This window comes from Caloenas nicobarica, chromosome 9 (genome assembly GCF_036013445.1).
Source record: "Caloenas nicobarica isolate bCalNic1 chromosome 9, bCalNic1.hap1, whole genome shotgun sequence".
NCBI lineage: Eukaryota > Metazoa > Chordata > Aves > Columbiformes > Columbidae > Caloenas > Caloenas nicobarica.
In genome coordinates, this window is record NC_088253.1 from 2,891,450 (window position 1) to 2,912,285 (window position 20,836).

General features: G+C 43.9%; 1 protein-coding gene across 1 annotated transcript in view; it reads right to left on the bottom strand.

Moving 5' to 3' along the window:
• The window catches only part of NETO2 (neuropilin and tolloid like 2), a 40,405-nt gene that overhangs the window by 8,600 nt on the left and 10,969 nt on the right, over positions 1 to 20,836 (bottom strand). Inside the window, exons 2-6 of the mRNA XM_065641001.1 lie at positions 13,035 to 13,091; positions 11,795 to 11,935; positions 9,807 to 10,055; positions 7,344 to 7,367; positions 7,109 to 7,236 (exon numbers count right to left, since the gene is read on the bottom strand). Coding sequence (XP_065497073.1) covers positions 7,109 to 7,236; positions 7,344 to 7,367; positions 9,807 to 10,055; positions 11,795 to 11,935; positions 13,035 to 13,091 — 599 coding nt within the window. The remainder of the gene's footprint in view (positions 1 to 7,108; positions 7,237 to 7,343; positions 7,368 to 9,806; positions 10,056 to 11,794; positions 11,936 to 13,034; positions 13,092 to 20,836) is intronic.

Here is a 20,836-nt window from a genome sequence, read left to right on the forward strand (position 1 = left end):
TAAGACGTTTTGTCCCCTTACACCTATTATCCCCATACACTCCCAATTCACACCCCTTTCAAGCTTACATTTTCTCATTAGATGTCAACGTGGAGTATTACTTGACATTTGTCTGAAGTGTCTGTTTCATTTCTCCTCCCTCCCCAGAACAATCTCTACTCAATAATTTACTCCGATATATATTTCCACTCCCCTTGGGGAAAAAAAGTAAAAAGCAACACGCTGAGGAAAGCCCTAAGCAGCTCTGCTGAATGGGGAGGCTACCACTCTACAAGAGATACAAGAAACACAGAGGTGTGCTCAAAGAATTTTAGTCCTATTTTGTCCGTTCCCTTTTCTTTTTAACTCACAAAAACAATGTTAAAATATAAGGGAAGGAGTCTAGTCAGAAAAGCTCTGAAGTAAAATAAGGAAATTAAAATTTGGGGTTTTTTAGGATGAAAGCTAATTACTGCACCAGAGCAGAGTCACAGAAGACAAACAACGAAGTCAGGAGTAATGTGAATAAAAACGGAAGCAGGAGACAAGTAGCTGGCTATCTAGGAAGAGTTAAGAAATTTAAGCCCAACTTAATTTCTCCAAAAGCAGAAATCTAGTCCATGAGAAGGCAGTGTATGTGGTAGAATATATGCAGCAAGGAAATTGGAAGAGGAAGACGGCACTGGAAGAGCAAGCAAATTATTTTGCTGGAGCAGGAAATTTGTGCAAGATTGTAACTCAGTTACATGAAAACATCACAGGGCTTTTTAATCTCTTGAATGGTTCTATTGGAATGCTTAAAAGTTCTAGTCAAAGTTGATAAAATATGTAACTAAGTCATTGAAGCAGGCTGCAAAATCCATCCCTAAACTTTAAATATTCCTCGGATAGCCATGATTTTGAGAGAGGAGAAATCTGCCCTGTGTAGGCCGAGGCCCCTGCTCGGCGGGACAGGCCGCGCTCCGCCTCTGCCCATGGGGTGCTCGGGGCTCCTCGGATACGCCGGCTCTGCACAACTCAGATACACCGGCTCTGCACAACTCAGATACACCGGCTCTGCATTCCTCAGATACACCGGCTCTGTACAACTCAGATACACCAGCTCTGCAAAACTCAGATACTCCAGCTCTGCACTCCTCAGATACACCGGCTCTGCACTCCTCAGATACACCGGCTCTGCACAACTCAGATACACCGGCTCTGCACTCCTCAGATACACCGGCTCTGCACAACTCAGATACACCAGCTCTGCAAAACTCAGATACTCCAGCTCTGTACTCCTCGGATACACCGGCTCTGCACTCCTCAGATACACCGGCTCTGCACTCCTCAGATACACCGGCTCTGTACAACTCAGATACACCAGCTCTGCAAAACTCAGATACTCCAGCTCTGCACTCCTCAGATACACCGGCTCTGCACTCCTCAGATACACCGGCTCTGCACAACTCAGATACACCGGCTCTGCACTCCTCAGATACACCGGCTCTGCACAACTCAGATACACCAGCTCTGCAAAACTCAGATACTCCAGCTCTGTACTCCTCGGATACACCGGCTCTGCACTCCTCAGATACACCGGCTCTGCACTCCTCAGATACACCTCCTCTGCAAAACTCAGATACACCGGCTCTGCACTCCTCAGATACACCGGCTCTGTACAACTCAGATACACCAGCTCTGCAAAACTCAGATACTCCAGCTCTGTACTCCTCGGATACACCGGCTCTGCACTCCTCAGATACACCGGCTCTGCAAAACTCAGATACACCAGCTCTGCACTCCTCAGATACACCAGCTCTGCAAAACTCAGATACACCGGCTCTGCACAACTCAGATACACCGGCTCTGCACTCCTCAGATACACCAGCTCTGCACTCCTCAGATACACCGGCTCTGCACAACTCAGATACACTGGCTCTGCAAAACTGAGATACACCAGCTCTGCACTCCTTGGATACACCAGCTCTGCACTCCTTGGATACACCGGCTCTGCACAACTCAGATACACCGGCTCTGCACTCCTTGGATACACCAGCTCTGCACTCCTCAGATACACCGGCTCTGCACTCCTTGGATACACCGGCTCTGCAAAACTCAGATACACCGGCTCTGCACTCCTTGGATACACCAGCTCTGCACAACTCAGATACACCGGCTCTGCAAAACTCAGATACACCGGCTCTGCACTCCTCGGATACACTGGCTCTGCAAAACTCAGATACACCGGCTCTGCAAAACTCAGATACACCGGCTCTGCACTCCTCGGATACACTGGCTCTGCAAAACTCAGATACACCGGCTCTGCAAAACTCAGATACACCAGCTCTGCACTCCTTGGATACACCAGCTCTGCACAACTCAGATACACCAGCTCTGCAAAACTCAGATACACCGGCTCTGCACTCCGTGTGTCTAGATACAGTTCCCAATCCCCCCTGGCCGGCTCTGTGGCTGCAAAGCCGTTTTCACAGAATCACACAGAATCGCAGAATGTCAGGGATTGGAAGGGACCTTGAAAGATGTCTGTTTTCATTTTGCAATGAAAAAATGCATAGCACTTAAAAAGTTCACACGTTAAAAAAAAAAAAAAAAAAGAACAAAACCAGAGTTTAAGTATTCAATATTCTGATTTTTGGTCAGTTACTCAGCTATAACCAATTAGGGTTGCAGGGAAATGACAGGCCACTGACTGGGTCCTGGCATGAGATTCAGTTAACTGAACAAGATGGGGAAAACTACTGCATGTGGCATAAAAAAAATAAAATCACCGGAAATTACAAATAACGCTATGAGATGGTGACAAAAGGTACAGTCAGTGCTCTGTGGGCGGCTGGATCTCACAGGTGCCTAAAGAGGACAAATCGCCAGGCATCAGAGATAACCGGGAGGGACTGTTATTAATACTGCAGACCTGTTAGGGAGTAAAGTCGAGCAAGGCCAACAGCACCCAGGTGACCCTGTCGGTAATACCATGGAAGGCTGAGATTATCTGAGTACAGATGGAGCAAAACTGGGACCAATGGGGAATAAGTAATGAGGGGCGGGTTGTTGATTTGGGAGGAGACTGAGATGAAAAACCGGAGGTGTAAGGACAGCAAAAACAAGGGCCGGGAAAGGGCGAAAGGAATCAGGTCCACAACGGGTGTTACTGGTGCTGCACGGGGGTACCTGCCAGGCAGCGCTGGGTTTCATCCCCACAGCTGCTTTCTTTTCGGAGTTGGAAAGTTCTAGAAATCAGACAGACGGTGTGCACGATGCACCAACGGCCTTATCTGATGGAACTGGACACCAAAAAGGTTCAAACCCATGACCACGCAGGCTCTGTAATTTGTTTTTTTACAGTGTATTTGCATTCTTCAGGACTATTTAAACAGAACACTTTTTTAAAATTTAAATTTGATTGCATAGTATTAGATTCAAGCAAGAGTCAGCAATGCCTGCCCATATTTTCATGTTAAGACCATGTTAAACACGTAAAATAACTTGATAAGGGTTTCTTTTCCTTTTGTAGTAACACGAAACTGATCTCCTTCTGATTTTCTAGTGATAATCATAATCAATGCTTATTTGAATTCTAAGGAAGAATTTTAAAATGCTTCATCTTAAAAAAAGAAATTCGACTTGTTTCATATAAAGAATGAAAAAAAGGTCTGAAACAAGAACTGAATTTGAATGATCCCTTTTAGTGCCTATGTTAGGCCAAAACAATACCTCGAAAAGCTAAGAATTGTGCAGTCTGTTTAGAAACAAACAAATCGCACTTCATAAAACCACTGCGTTTCATCACATTGCAATAATAATTTTAGAAACTAAATTTAGAAGCTCTTATCTGGAGGAGGAGTAAAATAAAAATGTGGGAAAAGACACGCAAAGAACACAAAGACAATTTGCAAGTGTTAACAAAAATAGTGGGGGAGAACACAACATTTCAGCTGGGCGCCTAACATGTTCTGTCAGTACAGCTCGGGTCGATGGCAAAAGCAGTTTGCAGGAAAAGGAAACTCTACCTTGCTATTTATCTGCATTTTAATTTAATAAAAAGGTTGTGATTCTTTAGCTCCACTTGAAAATAAAACGTAAAGTTTCATTCCAGAAGAGTTTTCATATTTATTGCATAGATCGGTTGTATAAGAAACAAACCCGGCCTGTAGTAACAAGGATGTTTTGGCAAAGGCGAGTACACAAACGTTGCTTCTGAACCACCTCCTTAGGCTGGGCTCAAGCTGACAGACCAAGCTCAATTACCAGCTGTGCTGCCCTCAGCCTGCAGGCTCATCTTCTGGCTTGAGCTGACAGAATCCCAGAGTGTCAGGGACTGGAAGGGACCTCGAAAGCTCATCCAGCCCAATCCCCCCGCCGGAGCAGGAACACCCAGGTGAGGTTACACAGGAAGGTGTCCAGGCGGGTTGGAATGTCTGCAGAGAAGGAGACTCCACAACCTCCCTGGGCAGCCTGGGCCAGGCTCTGGCACCTTCACCGGGAAGAAGTTTCTTCTCATCTTTAAGCGGAACCTCCTGTGTTCCAGTTTGCACCCATTGCCCTCTGTCCTATCATTCATTGTCACCGAGAAGTGTCACTCCATCCTCCTGACACTCCCCCTTTCCATATTGATCCCCATGAACGAGTCACCCCTCAGTCTCCTCTTCTCCAGCTCCAGAGCCCCAGCTCCTCAGCCTTTCCTCACACGGGAGATGCTCCACTCCCTTCAGCATCTCCGTGGCTGCGCTGGACTCTCTCCAGCAGTTCCCTGTCCTGCTGGAACTGAGGGTTCTCATGCACCTGCCTAAGGACAAGAATCTGCAACCCTCGTTCAGTTTGTGAAGCGGGGAAGGCAGGGTAGATGTCCCACACTTACTGCTGCTCTATCACCTATTCTGCCCTTTTGCCATGTCTCGCTTTTAATCTCAGCCAGTGCCAAAGCCTTTTAAAACGGAATTTTAAAGAATTCGCTATAACAAAACCAACCACCTTTGTGTGGGGGGGAATAAAAAGGTCGCCCAGGCTCTATGGAAAATGCAGTAAAAGAGCACGGGGAGCACAGGACCCCTGGGCTCTTTCCTTCCAGTGATCTGCGGGTGCAGCCTGGGCCATATCATCTTATACTGCATCTCACTGGTTTGTGATTTTTAGTATATATATATATATATAATTTTTTTTTTCTACTGTCTTTGTTGGATTTATTACACTGCTGGAAATTCTCAGCTACGTTGAACCTGTCTTCCCTTGATGTCTCATCTCCAAACACGGGTGTGAGCTCACAGTGCCAGTATTTGGGCTGAGAGATGGTGTTTGCATTTAACGATTGACTTTATATATCTGCTGTGAAATTACAATGGAAGCTAAAAATAAATTAGCACACTTTCAGCAGAGCTATTCAGGGTATGAAAACAAAGGAACAATTCCATTAAATGAGCTCAGCTCTACAAAAGCTCCTTCTGGTTAGCGTGTTAGGCAAGTAAAGATAAAAGGTCGTCACTCTTAGATTATATTGATTATTCTAGTAATTTTCTGAAATCCGAAGGTAATTAAATATCTGTTATGCAGAGTTTTAAAATCCTTCCATTGCTGCAGTTGTGCCAGTTTTAAAAATTTATTTTTATTACAAAGCCAAATTGAGGAAATTAAAAATGTCTATGCTTATTTTTCTCAAGAGACTGCACCATATCAGATCTAATGGGTTTTATCATCATAATTCTGCCGGAACTGAAGCTTGAGAAACCACTGTCAGAACACGTGGAATTGTTTTTCTGTAATATTTTAACTCAATCGCTGAGGATGATGATCTCAGGACTGACCCACCTATAACTCTGCCTTACGGCAACATTCCATAATTAATTAAAATACTTACGCTTAAGTCCTGGTGCACTCCAGTGGCAACGTAGAGAGAAAATGGGCTTATTATTGTTTCTGCAAGAACTGCTACTATTACTTAGACTAGTATAGGGCTCTTGAGAGTTGAGTCACTTCCTCAGAGGCTCAGATACCTTAATGGAGTTTTAGTTTCTTGTCTTGTCCTCTTATTACCCTTTTCGATGGCTGTTCTACAACTGATTTGGAAGCTGGTGAATGGGGCTGGTTAGTTGACTATGAGGTGTGTGCAAGAAGGTGTAAAGTAGGTTTGTCATCTTGGCGGCTACTGCTTAAAGAGATATTTTCATTTTGATGCACACGCAAGCAGTGGTTTGTGCTTTAATACACATACAGAAGCAAAATTACAGGCGTGTATGTTATACGGGGGGAAAAAAAATATTTTTCACTGCTACTGACAAATAATTAACAAGTATATGATTCTGAAACATATAGCTGTCAGGTGGGTTTTTTGTGGTTTGTTTTTTTTTTTTTTCAACAGGGTATAGCTATTGTACGTTGGAATTATTAAGAGGATTTTGTCCTTTGCCCCAAAATAAAGCTCAAGCTGTTTTTAATGAGCGTGAGATAGTGCTGTTTTCATAAGCAGGGTCTAGTTCTGCAGGCACAATCATAACTCTCAGGTAACTAATGCTGATTTTAGGCTCAGGCAGCTACTATGTCCCTTTAGGGCTTGGGCAGAAAAGCTCTAGCAAATTTTATCGTGGCCCTTTAAGAGGGTTTGATCCTATAGCTAAGGCAGAAGAGTGATAATTCCTCAGCTGTTTCCAGGTAAAGCTGTTTCTTTTAGCTCCAACTGCTGCTGAAATTGAGTTTTAAGGTGCTGGATTGTGAATTAGTCCGGGGAGGAGCAGGTACGTGTCTCTTTGACTTCGAACAGAGCCCAATTCTCCAACAGAACCACCGGAGGCAAAATCTGAAACCACGGCAGCAAGATTTCCTGGAATTTATCGAAGCTGTTAGCCAGCAGTTTTGCCTGCTGTCTTCCAATAAAACCAGAGTCCAAGTCAAATGCCCTTGAAAATGGTTCCTTAACCAGCGTTCACCGTTATTTTGTATTTTAAGTTTCAAATAATAGGAAGACAGCACTGTGTAACTTCAATTTCCGAAACAACCCTCTATCTGGATTTCCTAAGCCACTGATACATAATTCATTTCGGTTGAAGTGAGACATTATGCAAATCACAGCTAGTGACTATTACCTGCTACTAATGACTTGGAAACCCATTATATGCTGAGTGATATGAATGAAACCCACCTTAGCATTTGGAGTAGCCTTAATTGTCCATATGCAGTCAACTGCTTGCCCTGGTTTTGTTTTTTCTTCTTGTTCTACTTGACTGGAACGTACTATCCCATCAGCTCCTGAGAGCTCAAATTGGCAGTCTAGGGAGAACATACACCTTGCTGTCAAATGCAATATATTAATTTAAAATTTCATGTATAAAGAAATTGTTACTGTAATACTAGACCTGGGATGGGATTTAAAATACCTCCTAGGTAAGTGAAGTCAGGATCTGTAACAGAAAGAAGTAATGAATCACACAGGCTATCGACGCTTGAAAATCACTTCAAGGTTTAGTGTAATCTGAAGATTATGTCCTTTTTTTCATTATGTCACAATAAAAATTGCCAGAAAGTTTACTGAATTGATTGGAAGGTACAGAGACTTTTTTTTTTTTTTTTTTTAATGATAACATCATTCCACAAAGATTGACCTTATCAGAATAAGGTAATTCTATCCCGACTGCTCAGATTTCCAGCGTAACACCAAAAATGACTATTCAGTTTTTTGTTCCTACATCACCTCCTGAATTGAACGATGCCAGTTTTCCCTGAAATCCCTGCAGCTCCCCAAGAGCACAGGGGGATCTTTCTGTGCACATCATTTTGATCAGATTCCCGTCTGTCTAGTTCTGAACAATCTGAACTGGAACAGTTTGGTAGAATAGATCAACACTTCAAAATTGCTAATTGATATTCATAAAGAACAGAAAGAAAGACAATTCAATACCACTTTTTCCTCAGGTACCAATGCCTCTTCTCTGAGGACACGTAGCACAAGACATGGTTTCTGAAGGCAGAATTTCACCTTGATTGCTCCCGTCTGCTCTCTTCTAAACGTGCCGTGTAGGTAGCGCATGGATCTGTAGTATACACTGTAGTAGTTTACTATACGCGTGCTACTAGTGAAGCAAGAATATACTCCGCAACGGTTAACCGGCGGTACTTGGCTTTCCTGGGAGGAGGGTTTGGCTGAAGCCGGGTCTGTGATGGGGTTTTGCAGGCTGACAGGTCCGTGTCTCCAGCACACACACCCGCCCCACGCACCCGCCCGCAGCCGTGGCACGGCAAACCACCCCAGAAACCCCTCAAATCACAGCGTGTGACACGTTAGTCTATGCAAAGAAAGCACTGGCCCATGCAAAAGTGCGTGCCTGTTTTGTACAAAAGCGTTTTCCAAATGAAGATCCAGAATTTGGCTATTTCTGTGCCCCCTAAATGTTTTTCCGTATAGGGATTTTATCACTTCCTCTAAAATGCCTCAGTCCCAAGATTCAGTACAGCTTAGCAAACGCCTTCTTTGCCCTCCTCTGGTTTAGTTACCTATAGTGAAATTTATGACCATTAAAAATTCAAGAATTCAAAAAATTCAAATGCAAAATTCAGCAGCAGATTTTCAACCCTGTGAACCGATTTTTTTTAATGAAGTGAGAGTGTACATGCGTGTGCCCTTCCATTTTCACAGTCCCAAAATATTTTACCACACTCCATGTAACTGTAGATGAAATTAAAAGAAAAAAATATTGGTCCTTCAGTTGCTGCAATCTGTTGTGAAAATAATATACATTTTAAATGTATATTTAAAGCTCCAGCCTGGAACTAGGCTAAGTTAGTTTTGAAAGTGACATTAATGAAATGGCTTTGGAAATGGACTTAGCAAAATGCATAAGTACGGTCCCCGTGAAAACACTTCAGCACGTTATTCCCACTGGACCGGTCACCATGTTAACCTGAAGAGTTTCCGAGTCTCAACCCCTAGCAAGGTACCCGGTTCTACAAGCAGTAATATATATAACCACGTTTAGTGTTTTCATGTGCTGTAGAAGTAAAGACGACATTAAAAAGTTACGCCTGCGTATACATTTATAGTAGTAGTAGAGCTGACAATTGTATATTGGCCAATATACGATTGTATAAGGACAATAAAATGCGGATAACTACACGTATGGTATGTACGAAGTGCAGCAGTCAAGCATTGCACAGGGACATCAGGTCACGTTTTCTCGTGAAAAGAATGCCCTGCCAGTTTTACGTGGCCCCACAGAGCAGATGCACTTTTTGTTTGTCTAAAGGCGCTGTCAGCGTCTTCTCCTCTCCCTCGTCCCCCGGAACCCACACCGTGTGCTGAGCAAAGAACAGCTCCGCTCTATCTCCTTACACTGAGAGCGGATGCTTGGCCTGTACAGATATTTCCTTCGGCTTTCCCAAAATGGTTTGCATCTGGCTGGAAGTGCTAGTGTAGATTTGCTTCAGGTGTTTTGGCCGTGGTGCCTCATATTCCTAGAAGACGGGCTGTTGAAAATTTGTCTACATAAATTTTTCTATTTGTCTACATAAATTTTTCTATTTGTCTACATAAATGTGCCTTCCATCACTACCACTGGTGAAACTGCTGTAAATTCAGAGTAACAAAGAGCGAAGTTGCTAAAGCCTTCGGCGTGAACGAGATCAACTGACTCCCTCGCTGGCGAACTACAGACCTGTAATTCCCTTCGGGCAATTTTCCAAAGCAGTTTAAGCCAAGGGTGCTGTAAGATGAGCAGGACTGAGGCTGTGACCATCGCAGCGTCACTTCGCCTTCATGAGCACGTCTGGTGAAATGTGGCCCTGGACCACAGAGACCAGTGGGAGCAGACGCTTATTACCCGGGTCAGAATTTTAGGCATCTTTACCTGGTATAAACGAGTACTTGGCTTGAAATCCCTTTCCTTCCAGCTCCTCATCAGAAGTAAACTTGATCCACATAAATCTCCCTGTTGATCTAATTAGTGCAGGACTTTTCAGACCACAGTAGCGATTAATGAGGGGGGAGAAACCAAAAGGCCCATCTCGAACCTCCAGATGATCAAACCGACATTCAAAGGAGGGTTCTATGTAGTAAGGTTCATCAAAGGTCAACTCGATTCTTTGTCGTGGAGCAGCTAGACATAAAAAATCGAACAAAAAATTACATGAAGATCTATATAAAAACCACATGAAGACATGAAATAATGAAGAGCTAGGCCTCCAAAACAGCAAAATAAACAGGGGATTGGAAACTTCTCGGAATACATCTGGCAGTCTCCTACAAAAACTGTAATAAAAATTTTAAAAGTGCTTCTGTAGAAGATACTTTTTCATGGAATTCTATGGATTTTTTTGCTTGCTGACCTTTACTGTTGAACATTCAGAAACGACATATATTTAATGCTGCGCATGTAACAGATATTAGCATATACGCAAAGGTATTCAAACAAGTTTTAATATTAAGGTATAATTTAAAACCAGTGTCCTGTGAAAGCAAAGTACATAAAAAAGGACAAAACATTGAGGGATGCAGAAAAGAATAGACAAGATACAAAGAACTACTCGCGGGTATACTTCCTAAATATTAAGCCCAAATTTGCCGATCCTTTGGCAGGAGACACCTTTTATTAGAATATTCAGAGAAGCGCAAATGCTTCATATGCACTGTTAACATGCGGGTGGCTGCAGCTGCTGTAAGTGTGAGCTGGTAACGCCTGAACCCTGACGAGACGCAGCGACGGCAACTTTGGGACTGGACTTTCACCCCTGCACTGCGGAACCCTATTTTATGAACAGCTTTAGTATTTCTTATTCTTGCCATCTCTTGAGCTACATGAACTTTCAGATACTAATTGGTATCCGGAATGACAGCGTCAAAGACTCACCCGCTGCCTGCTTCTTCTGAATGCCAAAAGGATTTATTTATATGTCTCTTAACGCCGTTTAGACATCGCGTGAGTGAAAAACACGCGTAGCTGTTTGCACTTATTGGCACTGGGCTGCGGGAAGGACCTTGGCTAGAAATCGTGGACGGTTTTTGTCTCGCTCGGGTCCCCGCGATGTTTCTGGGTACGAAGGGTGAGGACGGAGCTGGGCGGGGGCTCCGTGTGTCCCGCAAAGCTCCAGATGTGCACAGCAGCAAAGTGAGGGTGTCCCTGTACAAATAAAACCTCCCCGAAACACAGGACTTGAAACATTTCAATCAATTGATACGAATCTGATGATTAAGCTGACTAATATTTTTAGCTGACTTCAGCGGGTTTTGGGTGCATTCTAAAAAGAGGGAGAGATAATTAGCGTGTCCCAAGTCTTGCAGTTTTTATCCAAGCTGTTCTCCTTGGAATGGGGTTTTGTTCTACTTCATGAAATTTTTTTGTCCTCATCACATAATTTCAATAGCGACCTGAGCAGTGCTAACAAATCTCCATATTTTTATAATAGTACAGTGCTATGGCAGTCAGATGCGTCTTTTTTTTTTTAATAAAGGACAGCATAAAGATTTTCTGCTTGTGAGACAAAGAATATAGTCTTTGACCATCTTTTGCGGTTTATTATCAGCAATATTGGAAGTGATATTAAGCTACAATTTTTATCTTCAGAGATTACAGTAGATCAGGTGCTGCTTTTTCTGGCTGTGAGGGTATGTCTTATTCCATATAGCTAATTCTTGAATGTTTGTGGTTTCTATTAATTTGTTATTACTTCAGAGAGCAGATTTAGCTTCATGTTCACCCAAAGGGCTGCAGAATTGACTGTATTACCAGATGGCTATACAATACTTGACAGCACAGTCGAACAACGCAGTTTTAACCGTTCAATATCACCCATTTAACAGTAAGCTTGCAATATAACCAACCAGAAATACAGCACGTACCTTCTAAGATATAGATGCACTCTTGATTTGGTGGGTACATGTTAGGGTAGTTCGGCGAAGCAAAATGTCCTCCATTACTTGTCCGTACCCAGTTGTCACACTGGGTGGGAGGAATGCGATTCACTCCAATATTTTGCCCACCTTAAGTGAGAAAAAAGCGCGATCCAATTAATTTCTCCTGCAAGCACGCGAATTTCATTTTGCAAAAGTAAAACCCTGACATAACGCCTGTGCTATAAAAGAAGAAAATGATTTTGGCCGAAAGCCCTCTTATATGTCACTTAGTATCTAGCTAGGAAACCCACGTTTAATTTAGGGATGCGGTATATCCTGAAGAGATCACAGGTTTTGAATATCAAATATGTCCAGTAATCCTTGGGAAGGGAAGAGAAGGAGTCAAATAGTCACAGTGGCTGCCAATACAGCAGCATTATTTTGTTGCTTATGGCTGCTCCATTCCTATGCAAATATAATCCAAAATATTTGCCAGCTTTTACTATTTTTGGCCCTAACTCCAGAGTACGCTGAAGCACACGGCCCGCAGATTGAATATCTATTTACGACAATTTGTTGGAATACCGAATGCTTACAACAGAATGAACTATAAGATGCAAATCCATTAAATACGCAATGGTAGTTAATGTCACTCAGAATGTTACTTATTTTTCTGCAGTTTTTCTTTGCGGACCTCGGCGAGGGAGGCCGCGCTGCCGCAGGCCGGAGCTGCCTCCGGTGAATCCCATCACCCGCCACTGGGATCTTGGCAGCTTTCTAATTTATAGGGGTGAAACAGTTCAAGGAAATTCTGCAGGTGTCAGTTCAAGGAATTCTTCTCTCCTATGTGTGGGTTAATCCCACATATGAGAAAATACGGTTTGTGAAACTGATGCTTTCCCCACTCCGCAGGCTTCGAAAATGGTTGTGGGTGGACTATTTGAAAAGCTTGTTGTCGGATACAGAAAAGATGAATTTCTGTGGTGGTTTTTTCCCCACCTCTAAGGTCTAAAACCACAGAATCTTAACTGAGTAAGTGAACGTCCATGTTCTTTGTGACTGGATGGCTTTGTCCAGTTGGAAAAAAAATGCAGTAAATAGGAGGAAAATGGAAAATCCTGGGATTCACATTGGTAATTCAAAAGCCATTAATATCCGAACACAAATACTTGCACTTGTTTTCCTTAATTAAAAATTAGAAAACTCTTAGATTTTTTTAAAGAAAATCATCAAAGCAAAACTGTACCTTGCGTCTTCTGTGCAACAGCAATCCCTTCCACTACAAGGATTGTTACTAGCAACACTGACGAGAGAAATTGGACAGGAAAAACATCAGTAATTCATCAAAATGACAGACCATTTTCTGCAGTCTTGACTCATGCAAATCCTAGAATCACTAACCAAAGCAACTCAGAACATGCAAAAATACGTGATTCGTTTACGTGTTTTCTTAACACTTCAACTTGAGGAAAGCTGTGCAGCCCAAGGGCACTGTCAGTTCTTCCAGGTTCCTTAGCAAAGCACCTGTGAGAACAGCAATTTATTGTTTGAGAGGACTTCAAGAATATTTTCTAGAGTGCCTATTAATTTGCAAGCATTTTATAAAATTAAATGGTATCTATGTAACTTCTACATCCTGAAACAAGAGGTTTCAGTGCTATATTGAACCAGATTTACCCGGAGTCCGTATGTGTAACACGTACAACAGACTTCTCCGGCTTCCAAGAAATGACTGGTGTTTACCGGATTTCAACTGACTCAATATTGGACCTGGTCAAGATTTCATCATACTCGTCCCCAACCCTCGTTCTTCCTCCTTCCTTCAAGCCCTCCGGATTGTTTTGCTGTTGGCCTTTCCCTTATATTTACACTTTCATTGCACCCAAGAAGTGTCAGTCTGAACAGCACATATTAAAGATTCTGGATTCTGCTATTCATCAGCAGTTTAAAGCAGGCTTAATGTCTAGATTTTCCTAAAATGCTCTGTCTCCCCAAGTTGTTAGGTGTTACCAGGATGGAAGGGAAAAGAGGATGAAATGGAGTGTGTAATTACGCCACTCTTCACATCTTTCATTTGCTTCTGGCTCGAGTATCTCTGCAATTCTGGACACGTATCTTAGAGAACCTGATAAACGGGTGAGGACTCAGCCCTGGACAGACGTTGGCCGAGGGGACATAGAATACAAGTTACAAAATCCTGAGCGTCATTGAGATGGTGAATAGAGAGCGACTGCTTGTTGTCTGTTCAAATACGAGAACCAGCGGGTATAGGACAAAGCCGGCAGGTGGCATGTCCAAAGTAAATTAAGTTTGGTTGGTTGGTTGGTTTTTTAAATGCACATACTTTACAATGCATCCCTAAAGCAGAAAAATTCTGGTTCAGAAAACCCCTAAGCCAGCAGCTGTTGGAAGTCTGGGGTAATATTTGGGGCAAATATAATTTGCTCTACTTTTATAGTCTTTCTGAGACCTCTACTTTTCTATCTCGGCGAAAGAAGGTACCAGGCTAGATGGACCTTTGATTCTTAATCTGCTTGTTAATGCTAAGTCAGACAGGCATGGTCTCACCACTACAGGGGGGAAAAAAAAAAAAAAAAAATCAGCAGGAATTTTACTGTCGCATTCAAGAAGTCCATTCTATTTTTCCAATTTTCCTCTCTCATCGCTCAGGCATTTTAGTGGCTCGTGCTGAAACAGCATTTTCTGTCCCTGTGATTTTCCCTGCTAGACTTCCAGCCCCGCAGAGCGTTCCCGAGGGAACACGCGCTGCCTGTGAACTACGGGGATCCCGACTGACCCATCGAGGTGCTGCTGTAATGCTGGCACGGGGGGATTAGTATATCTTGGGGAAAAACGAAAGGAATCAATGTCTGCCCCTGAAAGCGTCCGTCTAGCATCTGTGGTTTATCATGCATGTTTCTGCTGCCCTTTTTTCCCTCTACCCGTATTAAAACAGATTGCATATCATGATGAGACTTTCCTTACCAACGACCGCTTTTTCCCTTTTAAGTCGAGTTCACAACTGTGGGTGTTCTAAAATACCAGATGGGTCTTGCAAACAAGTGTTATTTCCTAGAAACTTACTTGATTTTTAGGGATGGATTATGAGATAGTAGGTTAAGACTTAGATAGTTTTACAGCTTCCATCTTTGTGATAATTTTGTATTTTCATCCATATTAATATACTGAAAATATACTTCCTGTCGTTATCTCAATACAAAGCACCAGCTGTTAATCATTGCTGACCCACCCTCGACTGAAAACTCAGGCTTCAGAAGAAAGATCCAGTACCCGTTGCTGGTCTTCAAGTTACACATATTCACTAGTCTTAAAAGCAAATAAAAAGAAATATCTCATCTTTATTAGCATATGATTGGCACTAGTTTACAGATATTTTTGAGTTTTTAGTATTTCTTATATAGATGCTACTACTTCAAAATTATTTGCAGTTTATTTTGTGGCTTCTGTGTTTAAACCGAGCACTCCAAGATCTGAGTTTAAGTGCATGAACTTATAATGCATTGGTACTCCTGAGATCGCTTGTCCCTAACAGAGAATCTTAAGAGTGATCATAAAGCTATGTATTTTTTTTTTTCCTACATCATTTTTGGAGCAACACTTCAAAGTTGGCTTTTGTCGCTAAAGTAACCACAGTTTCCACAGTCCTACATAAATCACGTGTTAGCACGTTCTTCTATCAAATTAACCCTTCTTGAAGACGTGCTACGCCCACCCTCTATTTCGCAAGGACATGGAAATCTCTTTATAATTTGTTGTGCTGCTTCTTAGAATATGATATCGGCTTTGTCTTTTCTTTTTCTTAAAGCAAACAAGCACAAATATGAATAAGATAAATACTTCCATGGCTAACAAGAGTAACGCAGGTAGTAACTGTCAGGTAAGAGCGGGCAATGCAGGGGTTTGTTTCGGTTGGTAGAGCTATCTGCTAGGGCTCACACTGCTACATTATACCTTTTTTTTTCCATTTTCCACCTTGAAAATATCAGTAAGCATCGAAGTTTATTTCAGTGTTTGTGCTCTCCTGTACAGATAGGAGACAACATAAGAATAGATGTTCAGTGACACTAACCAGTGATTTCCTCTTGGAATGATTTGGATGCAGAAAGACGCCACCTCAGAAGACTCCAGCAAAGCCGACCGGCTCTATGAATAGTGCAGAGCTGTGTGTGTCAGTGCACACGATATGAATAGTGCAGAGCTGTGTGTGTAAGTGCATGGGATATGAATAGCGCAGAGCTGTGTGTGTAAGTGCACGGGATATGAATAGTGCAGAGCTGGGTGTCAGTGCACGGGATATGAATAGTGCAGAGCTGCGTGTGTCAGTGCACACGATATGAATAGTGCAGAGCTGTGTGTGTAAGTGCACGGGATATGAATAGTGCAGAGCTGTGCGTGTCAGTGCACGGGATATGAATAGTGCAGAGCTGTGTGTCAGTGCACACGATATGAATAGTGCAGAGCTGTGTGTGTCAGTGCACACGATATGAATAGTGCAGAGCTGTGTGTGTCAGTGCACACGATATGAATAGTGCAGAGCTGTGTGTGTCAGTGCACACGATATGAATAGTGCAGAGCTGTGTGTGTCAGTGCACACGATATGAATAGTGCAGAGCTGCGCATGTCAGTGCACACGATATGAATAGTGCAGAGCTGTGTGTCAGTGCACACGATATGAATAGTGCAGAGCTGTGTGTGTCAGTGCACGGGATATGAATAGTGCAGAGCTGTGTGTGTCAGTGCACGGGATATGAATAGTGCAGAGCTGTGTGTCAGTGCACGGGATATGAATAGTGCAGAGCTGGGTGTCAGTGCACGGGATATGAATAGTGCAGAGCTGCGTGTGTCAGTGCACACGATATGAATAGTGCAGAGCTGTGCGTGTCAGTGCACACGATATGAATAGTGCAGAGCTGTGTGTGTCAGTGCACACGATACGAATAGTGCAGATCTGTGTGTCAGTGCACACGATATGAATAGTGCAGAGCTGTGTGTGTCAGTGCACACGATATGAATAGTGCAGAGCTGTGCGTGTCAGTGCACACGATATGAATAGTGCAGAGCTGTGTGTGTCAGTGCACAGGATATGAATAGTGCAGAGCTGTGTGTGTCAGTGCACGGGATATGAATAGTGCAGAGCTGTGTGTGTCAGTGCACACGATATGAATAGTGCAGAGCTGTGTGTCAGTGCACACGATATGAATAGTGCAGAGCTGTGTGTGTCAGTGCACACGATATGAATAGTGCAGAGCTGTGTGTCAGTGCACGGGATATGAATAGTGCAGAGCTGTGTGTCAGTGCACGGGATATGAATAGTGCAGAGCTGTGTGTGTCAGTGCACGGGATATGAATAGTGCAGAGCTGTGTGTGTCAGTGCACGGGATATGAATAGTGCAGAGCTGTGTGTCAGTGCACACGATATGAATAGTGCAGAGCTGTGTGTGTCAGTGCACATGATATGAATAGTGCAGAGCTGTGCGTGTCAGTGCACACGATATGAATAGTGCAGAGCTGTGTGTGTCAGTGCACAGGATATGAATAGTGCAGAGCTGTGTGTGTCAGTGCACGGGATATGAATAGTGCAGAGCTGTGTGTGTCAGTGCACGGGATATGAATAGTGCAGAGCTGTGTGTCAGTGCACACGATATGAATAGTGCAGAGCTGTGTGTGTCAGTGCACACGATATGAATAGTGCAGAGCTGTGTGTCAGTGCACGGGATATGAATAGTGCAGAGCTGTGTGTCAGTGCACACGATATGAATAGTGCAGAGCTGTGTGTGTCAGTGCACACGATATGAATAGTGCAGAGCTGTGTGTCAGTGCACGGGATATGAATAGTGCAGAGCTGTGTGTCAGTGCACACGATATGAATAGTGCAGAGCTGTGTGTGTCAGTGCACACGATATGAATAGTGCAGAGCTGTGTGTGTAAGTGCATGGGATATGAATAGCGCAGAGCTGTGTGTGTAAGTGCACGGGATATGAATAGTGCAGATCTGTGTGTCAGTGCACACGATATGAATAGTGCAGAGCTGTGTGTGTAAGTGCACGGGATATGAATAGTGCAGAGCTGTGTGTCAGTGCACGGGATATGAATAGTGCAGAGCTGTGTGTCAGTGCACACGATATGAATAGTGCAGAGCTGTGTGTGTAAGTGCACGGGATATGAATAGTGCAGAGCTGGGTGTCAGTGCACGGGATATGAATAGTGCAGAGCTGCGTGTGTCAGTGCACACGATATGAATAGTGCAGAGCTGTGTGTGTCAGTGCACGGGATATGAATAGTGCAGAGCTGTGCGTGTCAGTGCACGGGATATGAATAGTGCAGAGCTGTGTGTCAGTGCACACGATATGAATAGTGCGGAGCTGTGTGTGTAAGTGCATGGGATATGAATAGCGCAGAGCTGTGTGTGTCAGTGCACGGGATATGAATAGTGCAGAGCTGTGTGTGTCAGTGCACACGATATGAATAGTGCAGAGCTGTGTGTGTCAGTGCACACGATATGAATAGTGCAGAGCTGTGTCTCAGTGCACACGATATGAATAGTGCAGAGCTGTGTGTGTCAGTGCACACGATATGAATAGTGCAGAGCTGTGTGTGTAAGTGCACGGGATATGAATAGTGCAGAGCTGTGTGTCAGTGCACGGGATATGAATAGTGCAGAGCTGGGTGTCAGTGCACGGGATATGAATAGTGCAGAGCTGCGTGTGTCAGTGCACACGATATGAATAGTGCAGAGCTGTGTGTGTAAGTGCACGGGATATGAATAGTGCAGATCTGTGTGTCAGTGCACACGATATGAATAGTGCAGATCTGTGTGTGTCAGTGCACACGATATGAATAGTGCAGAGCTGTGTGTGTCAGTGCACACGATATGAATAGTGCAGAGCTGTGTGTGTCAGTGCACAGGATATGAATAGTGCAGAGCTGTGTGTGTCAGTGCACGGGATATGAATAGTGCAGAGCTGTGTGTGTCAGTGCACGGGATATGAATAGTGCAGAGCTGTGTGTGTCAGTGCACGGGATATGAATAGTGCAGAGCTGTGCATGTCAGTGCACACGATATGAATAGTGCAGAGCTGTGTGTGTCAGTGCACGGGATATGAATAGTGCAGAGCTGTGTGTGTCAGTGCACGGGATATGAATAGTGCAGAGCTGTGCGTGTCAGTGCACACGATATGAATAGTGCAGAGCTGTGTGTGTAAGTACACGGGATATGAATAGTGCAGAGCTGTGCGTGTCAGTGCACACGATATGAATAGTGCAGAGCTGTGTGTGTCAGTGCACACGATATGAATAGTGCAGAGCTGTGTGTCAGTGCACGGGATATGAATAGTGCAGAGCTGTGTGTCAGTGCACACGATATGAATAGTGCAGAGCTGTGTGTCAGTGCACACGATATGAATAGTGCAGAGCTGTGTGTGTCAGTGCACACGATATGAATAGTGCAGAGCTGTGTGTCAGTGCACGGGATATGAATAGTGCAGAGCTGTGTGTCAGTGCACACGATATGAATAGTGCAGAGCTGTGTGTGTAAGTGCATGGGATATGAATAGCGCAGAGCTGTGTGTGTCAGTGCACGGGATATGAATAGTGCAGAGCTGTGTGTGTCAGTGCACACGATATGAATAGTGCAGAGCTGTGTGTGTCAGTGCACACGATATGAATAGTGCAGAGCTGTGTGTCAGTGCACACGATATGAATAGTGCAGAGCTGTGTGTGTCAGTGCACACGATATGAATAGTGCAGAGCTGTGTGTGTAAGTGCACGGGATATGAATAGTGCAGAGCTGTGTGTCAGTGCACGGGATATGAATAGTGCAGAGCTGGGTGTCAGTGCACGGGATATGAATAGTGCAGAGCTGCGTGTGTCAGTGCACACGATATGAATAGTGCAGAGCTGTGTGTGTAAGTGCACGGGATATGAATAGTGCAGATCTGTGTGTCAGTGCACACGATATGAATAGTGCAGATCTGTGTGTGTCAGTGCACACAATATGAATAGTGCAGAGCTGTGTGTGTCAGTGCACACGATATGAATAGTGCAGAGCTGTGTGTGTCAGTGCACAGGATATGAATAGTGCAGAGCTGTGTGTGTCAGTGCACGGGATATGAATAGTGCAGAGCTGTGTGTGTCAGTGCACGGGATATGAATAGTGCAGAGCTGTGCCTGTCAGTGCACACGATATGAATAGTGCAGAGCTGTGTGTGTCAGTGCACGGGATATGAATAGTGCAGAGCTGTGTGTGTCAGTGCACGGGATATGAATAGTGCAGAGCTGTGCGTGTCAGTGCACACGATATGAATAGTGCAGAGCTGTGTGTGTAAGTACACGGGATATGAATAGTGCAGAGCTGTGCGTGTCAGTGCACACGATATGAATAGTGCAGAGCTGTGTGTGTCAGTGCACACGATATGAATAGTGCAGAGCTGTGTGTCAGTGCACGGGATATGAATAGTGCAGAGCTGTGTGTCAGTGCACACGATATGAATAGTGCAGAGCTGTGTGTCAGTGCACACGATATGAATAGTGCAGAGCTGTGTGTGTCAGTGCACACGATATGAATAGTGCAGAGCTGTGTGTCAGTGCACGGGATATGAATAGTGCAGAGCTGTGTGTCAGTGCACACGATATGAATAGTGCAGAGCTGTGTGTGTAAGTGCATGGGATATGAATAGCGCAGAGCTGTGTGTGTAAGTGCACGGGATATGAATAGTGCAGATCTGTGTGTCAGTGCACACGATATGAATAGTGCAGAGCTGTGTGTGTCAGTGCACACGATATGAATAGTGCAGAGCTGTGCGTGTCAGTGCACACGATATGAATAGTGCAGAGCTGTGTGTGTCAGTGCACACGATATGAATAGTGCAGCGCTGTGTGTGTCAGTGCACACGATATGAATAGTGCAGAGCTGTGTGTGTCAGTGCACACGATATGAATAGTGCAGAGCTGTGTGTCAGTGCACACGATATGAATAGTGCAGAGCTGTGTGTGTCAGTGCACACGATATGAATAGTGCAGAGCTGTGTG